This window comes from Peromyscus leucopus, chromosome 1 (assembly GCF_004664715.2).
Source record: "Peromyscus leucopus breed LL Stock chromosome 1, UCI_PerLeu_2.1, whole genome shotgun sequence".
NCBI lineage: Eukaryota > Metazoa > Chordata > Mammalia > Rodentia > Cricetidae > Peromyscus > Peromyscus leucopus.
In genome coordinates, this window is record NC_051063.1 from 192,203,616 (window position 1) to 192,217,686 (window position 14,071).

General features: G+C 38.1%; 1 protein-coding gene across 1 annotated transcript; it reads right to left on the bottom strand.

Annotated features, from left to right (window-relative positions):
- Positions 1-5,799: 5,799 nt before the first annotated feature.
- Positions 5,800-6,746, bottom strand: LOC114688785 (vomeronasal type-1 receptor 2-like). The gene has a single exon (XM_028863296.1). It carries the CDS (start codon positions 6,700-6,702, stop codon positions 5,800-5,802), a length of 903 nt encoding a protein of 300 aa, XP_028719129.1. The 5' UTR covers positions 6,703-6,746.
- Positions 6,747-14,071: the final 7,325 nt, after the last annotated feature.

A 14,071-nucleotide genomic window follows, 5' to 3' on the forward strand; every position in this document is an offset into this window, starting at 1 on the left:
AAAAAAATCTTGAAAAACTTCAGTCCAGCTTCAAAACGTATGGCCATTATGACTGCTGATGAAGCCTCATAAATTCCCTCCAAGAGGACTTTATCTGGGCATAACTGTCCTGGCCAGAGGAACTGTGAGAAACTTCTCTTCAGCCATACCTTCTTATAACCCATCCTGCTGCTGCTCTTGCAGACTGCAACAGCTTCTATGCTTCTTGTCATAGCTGTCCTATATATTGTCCATGTGAAAGAGGTTTTGATCAACAAGACTGACCTTTATTAGCATTGTGATGGGTTTTTATATAAAGCTTATAACTGGGCTACGAATAAGACTTGGAGCCACGAGTATGGATTGGAGGCCATGAGTATGCAGGCATATGATTGGAGAAATATAATTTGTGTGTACCAGTTTATGTCTTAATGCCAGATCAACAGGCTGTTCCTCATGGTTTTGAGTTAATCTGAAAGCCTTCTCTACTAGGTCTGCTGAGTCTCATTTTACCATGTTTCAAGAGAGCTTTCATGTGTTAAAAGACAGGATCTAACTTCAAGAACACACCCCTGATTCATACCCCATTGCCTCAAGTTAGCTCCCATCTCTGCAGTTCCTAAGATCTCTGCACAAGGTGGCATCAACTTGAAATCCAGGGTCAAAAACGTGAGCGTGTGGAGAGGATATTTGATCTTTAAACTGTATTAGTCATGATATGAGACTTGCTGGGATGTTCAGAAATAGAGAGAATAAAAAGGGGACAGGAAAATGAAGGGCACTAGGGAGAACAAGAGTTAGGAGAGGATTAAAAGATGCCAGGGGAAATGTCGGAAACTATAGAGATATGCATCAAGAGTCATAGGCTCAGGCAGGCATTAAAGTCATGAGCAATTGAAAATGACTGAAAGTTGAGCAAAATTACATCCAGGATTTTCAAATCAAGAGGACAGAGTGGGTGGGATAAGATATCTAGGCTGAGGGCAGGTACAGAGTATGGAGAGGCCAACTAAAATTTGCATTAATGTAATTGACTGGAGGGATTGAACTAAAATGCATCCCAGAGGGACAACATGATGGGGTGTACATCATAGACTAGAAGGTCTGTGTGAAAGTCAGGGATGTTGGGGTGTCTGAATTTCTAAATATCACAGCAGTTGGATGACAGAAGATAAGGAAGGTTACTCTGATCACAATGTCTACATCAGATCTATGAACCCCCATGCTCACTTGTCTCCCTAACTGTACTGAACACGGTCATCAGCAAGAACCTGTTACACTAGGTTGTCCAGCATCTCCTGAGATTCTAGCCTGGCATCTGATTTCTACAGATGGAGTACTGAGTGGTGAAAGATCAGGGTTTTTATTTTACTGGATACCTGTTTGTCTTGCTGCTAGACACACTCCCTTCATTACATCACCAAATAAGCCATTTTTTCTAGTCACTGTAATAAAAATGCTCAAAACAATTTATCATAATATGATAAAAATCTCTTATTTGTAATCATGTTGCAAGATATTCTGGGAAAAATAGAGAGATGAATATAGACAAAATATACTGTATGCATGTAAGAAATTTTCAAAGAATACATAAAACATTATTTTTTTACAAGTTCAGCACTCAAGTTGACAATTAATCATAAATATAGGACACAGAGTATCTCAAATGTCTATTGTAGATAGGCAGCAATTAGATGAATTGACATGTAGGTTACTTGACTAGTCCTTGCGGATTTCAAAAGGCCCACTACAGTTTATCAAGCTGGTTGGTAGATAATTCAGAAGCCAGTGTGGAAAGAAAGAAGAGAATCAAATTACCCTAGTCTGTAACATCTTATCTTATTTAAAGTTGGAGCTCAGAATAATGGCCCATTATTCACATAAACTGAAGCTAGGCCATAAAAAGAGTACTTTAAAAATGGCTAGTATTACCAAAGTGACCTATGCATTTGTAGATCTCTTCTAGTATTTCTAAGTACATCTGAAGGAAACCATACTTCTGGGTGCCCTTAGCCCTGTATACCCAATGTGGAGGCTACATCCCACATGCCTGCCTGAACCCTATGCTTTATCTATGGTATTAGATGCTCTTAGTGAAAGCCAGTAAACACAGTTTGCCATCTTCCCTTTCTAACCTGAAAGACCCACACCATGGGGAAGATGTTGTAGCTCTTGGTAGCAAATAGCAGCATATGAGGTCTAACATACTCATGTAAGTTTAAAGATCTATTGGGAAAGGGACACCAGTACCAACTTCAGAAGGTGTTGTCAAGGGTTAGCCACAGGGTTGAACTAGGACAATGGCAGCCAGTCTGGTTCATTGTTTTTCAATTTCCCAAGTAAGCAATGAGCTGCATGTTTCTAAAGTTATGGCTCAAAAGGATTTGTGAGACTTCAGTGATGATGGGGTCTGCTTGAAGCATTCTATTTTTATTTGTTTGTTACAGCCTTCTGTTCTGATACTGTTTAATTTATCCTCCTGTGTCATTCCCAGTACATGCAGGAGTGATGTTTTAAGTCTGAGACAGGAATGGCAGTTAAGGCTCAAAAGCAGTGTGCCAATATATCTTGTGTCCACACAATTTATTTTATACTGTCACTGGTGATGATTTGTGGAAAGTGGGATGTTTATTCATTGCTGTTGGCCATGCAAACTGTTACGACCACTGTAGAAATCAATGTGGAGGTTCCTCAAGAAGCTGAAAATTGAGGTACAATAATGTCAAATCATAGCACTCTTGGCCATATACTCAAAGCTTCCCACATCTTACTACAGTCATAAATGATAATCTACTTTCATTGTTTTCTATGCTTAATAGCCATATTATATGGAAACCTAGATATCTACAAATCAATGAATGAATGATGAAAAGGTGGTACATTTATACCATGGGATATTCCACTATTAATATGAATAAAAAATTTCAGGCATATGAATAGAGCTGGATACAATCACACTGAAAGAAAAGCATAACATGTTTTCTATTTTAAGTGGGTATTAGCTTTTAAGCTTTAGATATGAGTGTTGCATTTAGACTACCTACAGGGCTTAGACACCAGGTAAGAGTCCAAGGAGGAACAATGGGTCTTCCAAAGAAGTAAAAATAGGATATAGCCTTATAAGGAAATTAGAGTAGGAAAACTGGATGGGGAGGGACATAGGAGGGCATCATAGTGTGGGAAATAGAGGGAGGGGTAACTTACACTAAAGGCTTTTTAAAAGTCTCATAAAGGACACTCGTTTAGAAACTTTATATATATAATATATATATATATATGTAATTTATATATATATTATATATATCCAATCAGAGTGACGGCTTCCATCTCCATTCATTTTTAGCAAATTTCATACTTTTTCTTAGTGGGAATATAATATTCCATTTTGCAAATGTGTGACATTTTAAATATCTGTTCATCAGCTATGAAATACTAGGTTCCCCACACTTCTTCAATATGGTCAGTAAAGTATCAATGAACATTAATGTAGTAAGATACTGTGTCCTTTGGCCTCATGGCCAAAAGCAGCATGGCTCGATCATGTGGTAGATGTATTTCTAGCCTTTTGGGGAACATCCATATGTGGTGATATATTGTGTACCCTAATAAAATTGTCTGAGGATCAGAGGACAGAGCCAGCTACTAGATTAGACATAGACATCAGGCAGGAATGACATACACTCTTAACCCTATAACTCAAGAGGCTGAGATCTGTCAGCATCTCTGTGAGTTCAAGGCCACACTGGAAACAGAGCCAGACAGTGGTGGCATACACATTTAATACCAGTACTGGGAAGCACACATGCCTATAATCTCAGGAAGTTATATCTGGGCAGAAAAAATGGTATATAGGGCATGAGGAAACAGGAACTCACTCTCCTTAGGCTGAGGATTTAATTAAAAGATCATCAAGACTCAAATAACAGCCACACTGCTTTCTATAATGGCAGAAATAGTTGGTACACTAAATATAGTGAAGAATTGTCTCACTTTTGGAGATCCTCCCCAGCATTCGTGGTCACTTGTTTCAGTAATCTAGGCCATTAAGACAGGGTTACGATGAAATCTCAAAGTAATGTTAATTTGTATTTCTCTGCTGGCTAAGGATCTGAAATAATTTTTTGTTTCTATGTCATTGATTTTTTTGAGAACTCTATGTTTAGTTCTATACCTACCGACTTTATGATTTTCCTGCTACCCATCATCACTTACCTCATAGCAGACATTATTGCCTAATTTGCTTACACATTCATCTTATGATATTTCGAGTGCAACTGCTTTATTCATCAAGAAGCTTAGACCTGATCCTTGTCATCCTCAGACATCAGTGGAACCTCCATTATCTCTCATTCATATATCCCATTTCCCTGCTCTGCATCAACATGCAATGAAGTATTTCTGATGATTCCTGTTTTATCTATGCCAAACAAACCTAAAGAAAAAACCACTCAGTTTTCAGACATTTTTCAATATTCTATGAGAGCCCTATAAACATCTACTTATGAACAGAACATCTGCAATTTATGTGATATTTAACCCACAAAGGCCCTCTATCTTACCCTGTTTCACTCTGTTGTTCTTTTATCTTCCTTTGAATGTCCATCTCATTCTCCTAGGACCCATTTCTTAAACTGATAGAGAATGAGATTTCACCAACAAACAAATGTCTCAATTGCTGGGGTGCCACTGTTTTAGGAAGTAATGGAAATATCAAAAATAGGACATAGTTAGAAGAGTTGATCATGACTGAGTCTTTGCAGGTTGAATTCTCAGCTCCTATCTGTTTTCAGAACTCTGAAAATTTCAGAATAACTCAAGAACAATCTCATATTTTTGCAATGTCTCAAGTTCATGGTAACTCTCTTCTTAGCATCACCCAATGTCAGGCAATTACTGATGTTATCACTACATTGCTGAGAACCTGGGATGCTGCTAGAAACTCCAAGAACTTGTCTGATCTTGATGCAACCAGCTCAGCCTTTTCTAGCCAGAATAAGTATCAAAATGAGGCAGCATCTTTCACTGAGTGGAATATCACATAATTGGGGGTGGAGGAACAAAGGTGAAAAAGTTCCTGATAAAGCTATAAAGAGTGCTGAATAGATTGTGGAATGCATAGAAGAGTGGCATAGATTGCTTGGGCTATTATTATAAATCTCCAGTCACAGCCTTGTGAAGATACCATTACTCTTTCTCAAATACATGTTTTTATTTAGACCAATGAGAGGTACTATTCTAACTTGAGTAAGTGGTGTAGTATAGGTAGGAGCTGGCTCATGGCAGACTGTGGCTTGTACCTCTGGAGCAGAAGGCATGGTGATCAGGAGCTTTTCCATAACAAGAGATCGAGGCACTGATGTGCTGAAACAGATGTGAATTGACCAAGATTTATGTTTGAAAATGGTATGACTTAAATAGTAGCTGTGGTTGCAGTCTTGTGCCTGTGGAGTTTATCTTCCATCGAACAAAAAATATATCTACAGAGCATCTAGGATATTAAGAATCCATCCATTTGATGTCAAAAGTTATGATAATTTCTTGAAAACATTGATCACTTATCTTGCAAGGCAGTCTGGACCAAAAAAAAAAAGGCTATGAAATGTGTCGCATAAAGGCTATAAAACTCAGGATACCAAGGGATTTGTTATATTTGAATGAAAGGTCCACCATTGGAAAACACTTGAAAGATCTCTATAGTTTATCTTATACAAACAAATATTTCCTCCATAGAATTTTTGTATTTTTCCTTTTTCAAAAATTGGATAGTGAAAAAGCATGCAATTTATATCGCTATAAAAATATTAGAGGATTCTGTATCCTTTATCCATAAAAGCAAAGTCTGGAGAGAGGGGATGACTGACTCATAAGTAAGAAGGGACTCAAAGAGGGAAAACACAAAGTTATAATGTCTGTGATTGTCATTGGCCACCAATTTTGACGAGACAGTAGAGCACTGCAACCATGTGCAATAGCAGTGAAGGTATAAAAAGCCAGAAAGGTGAACACTAGAACAAGAATGTTCTTGGTAGCTCTAGACTCGGGGGAGTTACTGTGGAAGGCTGCAGTGCTACGGATGTGTTGAACTCGCTGTTTGTGCCTATACAAAAAGACAATCATTGAGCTGCTGGACCAAGTGATAAGGACAGAAAACACAAGTTCAGGAAATACAAAAAATGCTATATATGTGGAGATTGTGAATTTGTCATGACCTACAACAGTATAGTGTTTAAAATCTGTCTCTTTTGTTATGTTTTTCCTTCTTAATTTTATGGACATATACAAAGGGAAAAGAATATTTACCATGATGTACAACAACCAGCAGAGAGAAATGTAGACACCAATGTCTTTGGGAGATTTGACTCTAAGATTCTTCCAAAAGGAGTTCCTAGGGCTGATCATGATGGCCTGGAAGACACTCAAGAGACAGATGGTGGCAATGGACATGCTCCTGAAAACCCTTAGAACATACATAAAAAGTTGGTAGCTCCAATCATTGAAGAAAAGTTTCAACACAAAATTGATTATTGTATTGCCTATTCCTTTAGAGAGAATGATCAAAATGTTAACCATGGCCAAATGCATGAGAATTAAATCCAAGGGCTTTACTTTGTGTTTCTTGTAATAAATAACTAGGTGGTAGGCAAGAAAAGAGACATTTCCCAAAATTCCAACTGTATTCTGAATCAAGAATGTTATTCCTATTGCCAAATGCTTGGGGTCCATTTTTTACTGAGCAAAATTTACTTCAAAATGTGCCAACAGTCACTTCTCAAAGAAGAAAATGTATTTGTATAGTTAAGATGATCTTGTTTACCTCATGTCACAAATGCACCAGAATCACATTAGATGAAGACTGAAAACCCAAGGTGGTCAGCACAACATGATCTTAGCCACACTGCTTCTCATAGTTATTTTAACACCAAAGATAACAATCAGTAAGAACTGCTGGAATCTTCAAATGCATGTATTTATGGAGCAAATTCTCATTATATTTCTCACAAATGTCAACACTGAGAATAGGGTCAAGTTTCCTGGTGGAAGCAATGATCACTGAGTTCAAAACGAAAGTATGTTCAATGTTACAAGTCCATTCATACTGGAGAAAATATTTTCTCTTGTCTTCTTCTACAAGGAAAAAATTCAATGTGAATGCCTTTCCTTTATCAATATTAAAATTTAAATTGAAATATTACAACAGGAATGAGAATTTTTCTTTTCTTTGATAATCAGATTTGTTATTTAGCACTAACCATTAGGTGGAAATGATGAATTAGACAATGTTACATTAAGAGATAATGTTTAAATTCTACCCCCTACACATACACATGGAACAATATTGGGGCAGAGTTAAGATGAGAAAAGTAGACACATTCTGCCTAAAGAAATGTTTTCTAACACAATGGAGAAAAAACAGGGCAATGATTCCAGCAGAAATTAGTTAGAAGGATGCAGTACTCTATAAATAATACATAGAGGGAAGAATGTTCAGTGTTCCTATCTGATCTATTATCTGATGAATCACTCAGCGGTAGAAATGTGAAGCAGAAGTCATTGGAAACACTAGCTCTTGGTAAGCATGTAGCTAAAACAAGAATCCTGGCTATTATGTTTGCATTACTTCACACAATTTCTCAAATGAGAGGCTGACAGCTTGTATAATAGATGTACACCTTCCTGAAGAACACCTAGCTTTTACAGACTAGATGAGCCTTCACAGGTAATGCTCAGAACCTACATCCAATTGTTGACATGAAGGCAAATTAATGCAAACCTGTACTTTAGCAGTACAGTGATTGACTGACGTTTGTGCAATGCCATCCTCTACAACAATATAAATGCAATCAGAAGTGCCCTGACAGTACTCACATGCACTAAAATCCACTTTAAAAATGGAAGAAGAGAGCTCCCATTTGGCCCAGGGAGCTCCCATTCAACCCACAGAGCTCCCATCTAACCCACAGAGCTCCCATCTGGCCCAGGGGTAAATATGGCATGGGCTGTGGTTGTAACCTAAGTTTAAGCTCTTGCTTGATGTGTATGAGGCTTTAAATTATGGAAACTTCAGCAATGAAATGGGGACAAGCCATCTTGAGATTGCAGTGACCTCTGTATATTATGAAACAAGGGAAATGACAGAAACTGCATGTGTGCTAGAACAGAATTTTGCAAGACCCACATGACATTGCTACCTTTACCTTAACATAGTGTTTCCAAATTCAAGATGGAAAACAGGGACTGTTAGGAAGACAACATCCTGCTCAGTCAGATGTAGTACTTCCTAGAAACATTTCCTCCATGCAAGGCTAGATCCTAGCTCATTCCTAGGATTAGATGTTTTTCTTAGTTTCATTTCTAAGGTCTATTTATAAACACAAAGTCATTTTCTGAAATTTGTGATTGTCAGACTGCAAAATTATTCTCTGAATTGTGTGTAAAATTAGTGGAAATCTGAATCATGTAATTAACCGAATCCTGAAGCACCTTGGAAATCAGATTTTATCAGGTTTCACAGTTTTCAATAGGCAGCCTGAGAGAGAATTTAGTTACACTTTTGCTACATCAAGAATTAGAATAAGTTCAGGGATGTCTTCTCATTACTAACTTGGCCTATATCCCAGAAAGTCTCCCTGTCTCTTGGCTGAATCTCTACTCTTCTGTCTCTACCAAGAATCAATTTTAAGATTTGTGCACTTACCATAGAACATACCTCTCTTCCTGGCTTTCTTTGTCTTTGAGGATGAGAACAATATGCTCGCCTGACTTTTCCCTCTGCAGAATCTTCAGCTCAGGGTATAGCTCCTGACATGACAGCCAATACTATGAATGAGAGAGCGAGTCCAACCCTAAGATAATGGTTCATATATCTGTGACCTCAACTCCCTTCAGAAATGCAATTTTTTTTCTCAGCTGAAGACATGATGACAAAGCTAGCTTTGGGAGTCAAGAAGTTTTCTGAAAATTTCCACTTGATAATTACCAAAAACACTGGTGAATTCCTTGTAAAGGTATCCAAAGGAAAATTATGTTTGGAAAGGTTCATATATTATCCTGATGGATGACAAGTTCAATGAACATCAAAGTTTCATGTGAGAGAGTCCTCTAAGGAAGTTCATTTGCTTCTTTCAATGTGTCAGATCTCTTTGGGATCTTCTAAACAAAATCAAGTTAATTATTATTATTAACTTTTGGATCTCATGTGCTGCTCACTCTCAGATCACCCACCTGAACAGTCATTCATGATTTCTGGGAATTGTACTGAAGTACAAGTAAAAGGGACAGAGTGACATTATAATACATGCCAGAAATCTCTCCTTTCAATGGAACCCAATGCAAATAAATAGGAATTAATAATATGAAAATATGATTGCCTAGTTAGTTATATACCAAGCAACACCTGAAAGTCTAAATAGAGCTGTAACCTAGAAGAATTAACATATGCAATCATTCCTCACAAATGACATCAAATGTATCCAATAAATTTCACACAATGAATTGCCACTTTCTCTTTCTTAAAACACTGAATAGAAAACAGAATAATATATATTTATATATATTAATTAATCAGATAAAGAGAATGTATTTTTCAGCATTTTATGAAAAAGTGTAAGACTTAAAGGTTGAGAATTTACCTTCTGTCCTGCAGCATCTTGCTTTCATGGTTTTTCAACCAACATAGAAATGAGAGAGGTACAATTTATACCAGACCACCACCAATTTCAACATACAAAAAACCTTTGGTTTGAAGCTCTCTCTGTGCTTCAATAATTCTCTAAAATAAGTTAGGAACACAGAAACTGCCATAGTTACTACAGGAAAAGAATAGTTCTCAAAATGTCCCAAGTAGAATAAGATAGAATAAAATTCAGGATAGTAATTTCTGTGCAAAGCATTTTTGCTCGGCCATGCATATGCTCTACTACTTATCTATACATAATAGAGACATATTAGTTTTATAGGGGACATGAGGAGACCATTAGTATTCAGAGTTCCAAAAGTGGATAGTGTCTTGGCCATGGGGTCAACCCAGGTCTACCCTTGCAGGCAATACAACCACAAAGGTCAGGTTCAGTAAATCAATTATGGTGATAGGTATGAAGATTTACAGGATGTCAGAATTGATCATCTTGCATAATCTGATAAGTATAGACCCACTTGAGCCTCCCACTTGTGATCCTGTACTGGCCCTCCAACAATTTGGGCCATCACATAAATCAGGAGGAAGAATGATTTCCTTAGAACCAGAGTAATTTAAGGAAGACCTTACTTCACACAGGCTAAGGGAGAGTCATTGATTGAGGAAAACAACAAAGAGAAGATTCTGCTGCAGGGCTTAGTGGGTTTTGGATATGGCAAGAGGCATATATGACATGGAAAAAAAACAGAAAAGTGAGCAGGAAAAGAGCACAGAGTGTCTGGGGTAACATAGCAGGTATTACAGAGACTAGTGAATGTGTTTCTTTCATACTGCATAATTTGAATACCAGAAAATGTTTTATTACTCATTTTAGGTAAACATATAATCTTATATGTCACATTAAATGAAATATAATTGTATTTTTAATATACAGTGACATTTAGCTAAGTTGTAGATATTTCCTCTCTGTCCCCTGGGATGCAAGGTTGTTTGGATTTACAGGCAAGAAATCTAACAAGAAGGCCTTGGATATGAGAAGATAGAAAGATTTGTTAGACATTCCACAAGAAATTTCCATGATCCCAATGGACAGAGAAATCTAAACAACTTAGAGAAATTTCTGTAAATAGGGAATATCTTGACAATATAAGTATTTTCAAAAAGTTATATGAGTTGACAAGAAAAAAACAGTGTGTGTAAAGATAATCAGAAAAATGCAGGGATCATTCATAGGATATTTCACATCCTGACTAGTAATCTTGCCAGGAAATTTATGTTTAACTGGCCTATAATTTATACTGAAACATTCGTTTAAGTTCTTTCAGCTGAACCATTCCTTCACCATCTAAGAAGGATGAGTGCTGTATTTCCTGTACCAATAAAACTATTGTAAAAAATTACATTAAAAAAATCAGACTAGGAGGATGTACATAAATTTCTAAATGGTCTTATTAAATAAAAAAAGGAGCCAAATATAGGGGTGAAAGCCTGGGAGAGATCAGGGAAATAAAGAAAGTCACTTTACCTTACTAACTCTGGAGCTTCCAAATGCAAGTTACTTCCTGTCTACTCAGGTCAGTATGCCTTGCTGTTCTGCCCCTCTGACTTGCTCTCTCAGTTCAGCTACATCACTTCCTCTTCCTACACAGTTCTATCACATACTATCTGTCTGCACAGACCTCAAGACCTTCATGATTAACTAGTTTTGGAATTTAAGGCATGTGCCCTACACCTGGCTCTGTTTCCAGTGTGGCCTTGAACACACAGAGATCCTGCCTGCTAAGTGATAGGATTAAGGGCATGTGCTACTGCTGCCTGACTTCTTTGTTTACTTATAATAGCTGGCCTTTTTCCTCTGATCTCCAGGCAAACTTTATTTATTAAAGCACAAATAAAATATCACCACAGGAGAAATTTTGTCTAGTACATGTATCTGCTTAAAGTGTGGACCAAAATATATTACCAAAGATTTTTAAGCACTACCTGGCTCCAGTTATATATATATGGTGCACACCTTTAATCCCAGCACTTGGAGGCAGCGGCAAGTGGATTTCTGTGAGTTCAAGGCCAGCCTGAACTACAGAGCAAGACCCAGGATAGGCACTAAAACTACACAGTGAAACCCTGTTTTAAACACCGCCCCCCAAAAAAAAACAAAAAAAAAAAACCCAAAAACCTGGACAATGCATGAGGGAGATCCTGGATTTAAAGATGCTCCACTGCATGACTTGTCTTTGAAGAGATTGATGTCAGCTGCCCCCCTGTGGTTTTACTCTAGAACCAAGTGGGCCTGGGAATCAGGACTGCTAGAGGCATTATCCACTGAAGGTCCAAGCCTGGGGGTGAGAAGAGGAGGGGGCACTAGATTCCAGGGAAGGAGCTGGATGAATATTACTCAGTGTCCTGCTGGTGCCAGAGAAGAATCAAAGGAGGTCCAGGGAAAACCTGCTGTGGAAGGTACACTAGTGAGTGTCCTGTCTCTGTCCCTGCCTTGGGAAAGGAGAGCCCCAAGAAGGGCATTTGATAAATTTAGTTTCAAAATTTAGCATTTTAATGTCACTAACTTATACTATGGGTTTGGAGTGGGAAAGACAGAAGGACATACAATATGTAGTTTGGAAGGTTAAATGGGTCTCATGTGATGGAACTGGAGAGGAGAGGTGTGGTAAGGGGTGCAGTAAACTGTGACACATAGCTGTGGGCAACTTGACCTTCAAAAAATTAAGAATATAATCAACCCATTTATAAGTCACAACAGTCACATTCAACAAATGTCTCCAGATTGAAATCTGTCTTAGATAGTCATTGAATTGCTGAGATAAAATTCCATGACCAAAAGCAATGTGGTGAGGAAAGCATTTGTTTCATCTTATAGTTCCACATTAGTCCTTCACTGAGGGAAGACATGGCAGGGATTCAAGTCAGGAATCTGGAGGCTGGATTTGATTCAGAGCCCATGAAAGAAGGCTGCTTAACACTTTGCTCCAATAATGCCTAGGACCTCCAGTTCAGAGATGATTCCCTCCATAGTGGTGCCCTACACCTATCTTTAATCAAGAAAATTGCTGATGAGCTTACCTATAGGCCAACCTTATTGAGGCATTTTCTCAATGCAGTCCCTCTTCCTAGATGATGCTAGCTTGTGTCATGTTGACATAAAACTGACCACTTTTAAAGTGGTAAACAGAATAGTCACATTCTTTAATGAATATATTTCTAGCAAGATAGAGGCATGCTAAAGTCACCTTTTGATTTAGACAGCTCTTCCTGAGTCTGACACTCGGGGTATTTTTGGCCTGGATCAGGAATTCTTGATCACATTGATGGGGAAGGCCCAACCCATTTTCAGTAGGACCTCCTATGGGCTAGTAATCCTGGGTTCTATAAGAAAGCAGGCTGACAACAGAATGGGAAAAGATCTTCACCAACCCCACATCTGACAGAGGATTGATCTGCACAGTATATAAAGAACTCAAGAAACTAGGCATCAAAATACTGAACAGTCCAATTAAAAAATGGGCTAAAGAGCTAAACAGAGAATTCACAAAACAAGAACTACAAATGGCTGAAAGACATTTAAAGAAATGCTCAACATCCTTAATCATCAAAGAAATGCAAATCAAAACAACTCTGAGATACCACCTTACACCTGTCAGAATGGCTACAATCAAAAACACCAATGACAGTCAACTTTGGGGAGGATGTGGAGCAAAAGGAACACTCCTCCACTGTTGGTGGGAATGTAAACTTGTACAACCACTGTGGAAATCAGTATGGTGGTTTCTCAGAAAATTAGGAATCGAACTACCTCAAGAACCAGCCATCCTACTCTTGGGCATATACCCAAGGAATGCTGATTCATACCATAAAGATACATGCTCAGCTATGTTCATAGCAGCACTATTTGTAATAGCCAGAACCTGGAAATAAGCTAGATGCCCATCAATGGAAGAATGGATGAAAAAAATGTGGTACATATACACAATGGAGTACTACTCAGCAGAGAAAAAAAATGAAAGCATGAAATTTGCAGGCAAATGGATGGAACTAGAAAAAATCATCCTGAGTGTGGTAACCCAAACCCAGAAAGACAGTCATGGTATGTACTCACTCATAAGTGGATTCTAGATATAAAATAAAGAACAATCAGACCACAACCCATAGAACCATGGAGGCTATATATATAGCATGGAGGTCCCTAGGACGACTGTGGCTTATAATAAATTTCGGTTTTACTCAATTATTGAAAAAAAATAGCCAAATGAATGGAAACACAAGAACTATGAACCAAAGGCTGAGGTGCCCCCAGCTGGATCAGGCCCTCTGAATAGGAGAGACAGTTGATTGGCTTGATCAGTTTGGGAGGCAACTAGGCAGTGGGACCAAGTCCTGTGCTCATTGCATGAGTTGGCTGTCTGAAACCTAGAGCTTATGCAGGGACACTTGGCTCAGTCTGGG

Coding starts and splice junctions, on each gene's coding strand:
- LOC114688785 (XM_028863296.1), bottom strand. CDS start 6,702: ATGGACCCCAAGCATTTGGCAATAGGAATAACATTCTTGATTCAGAAT.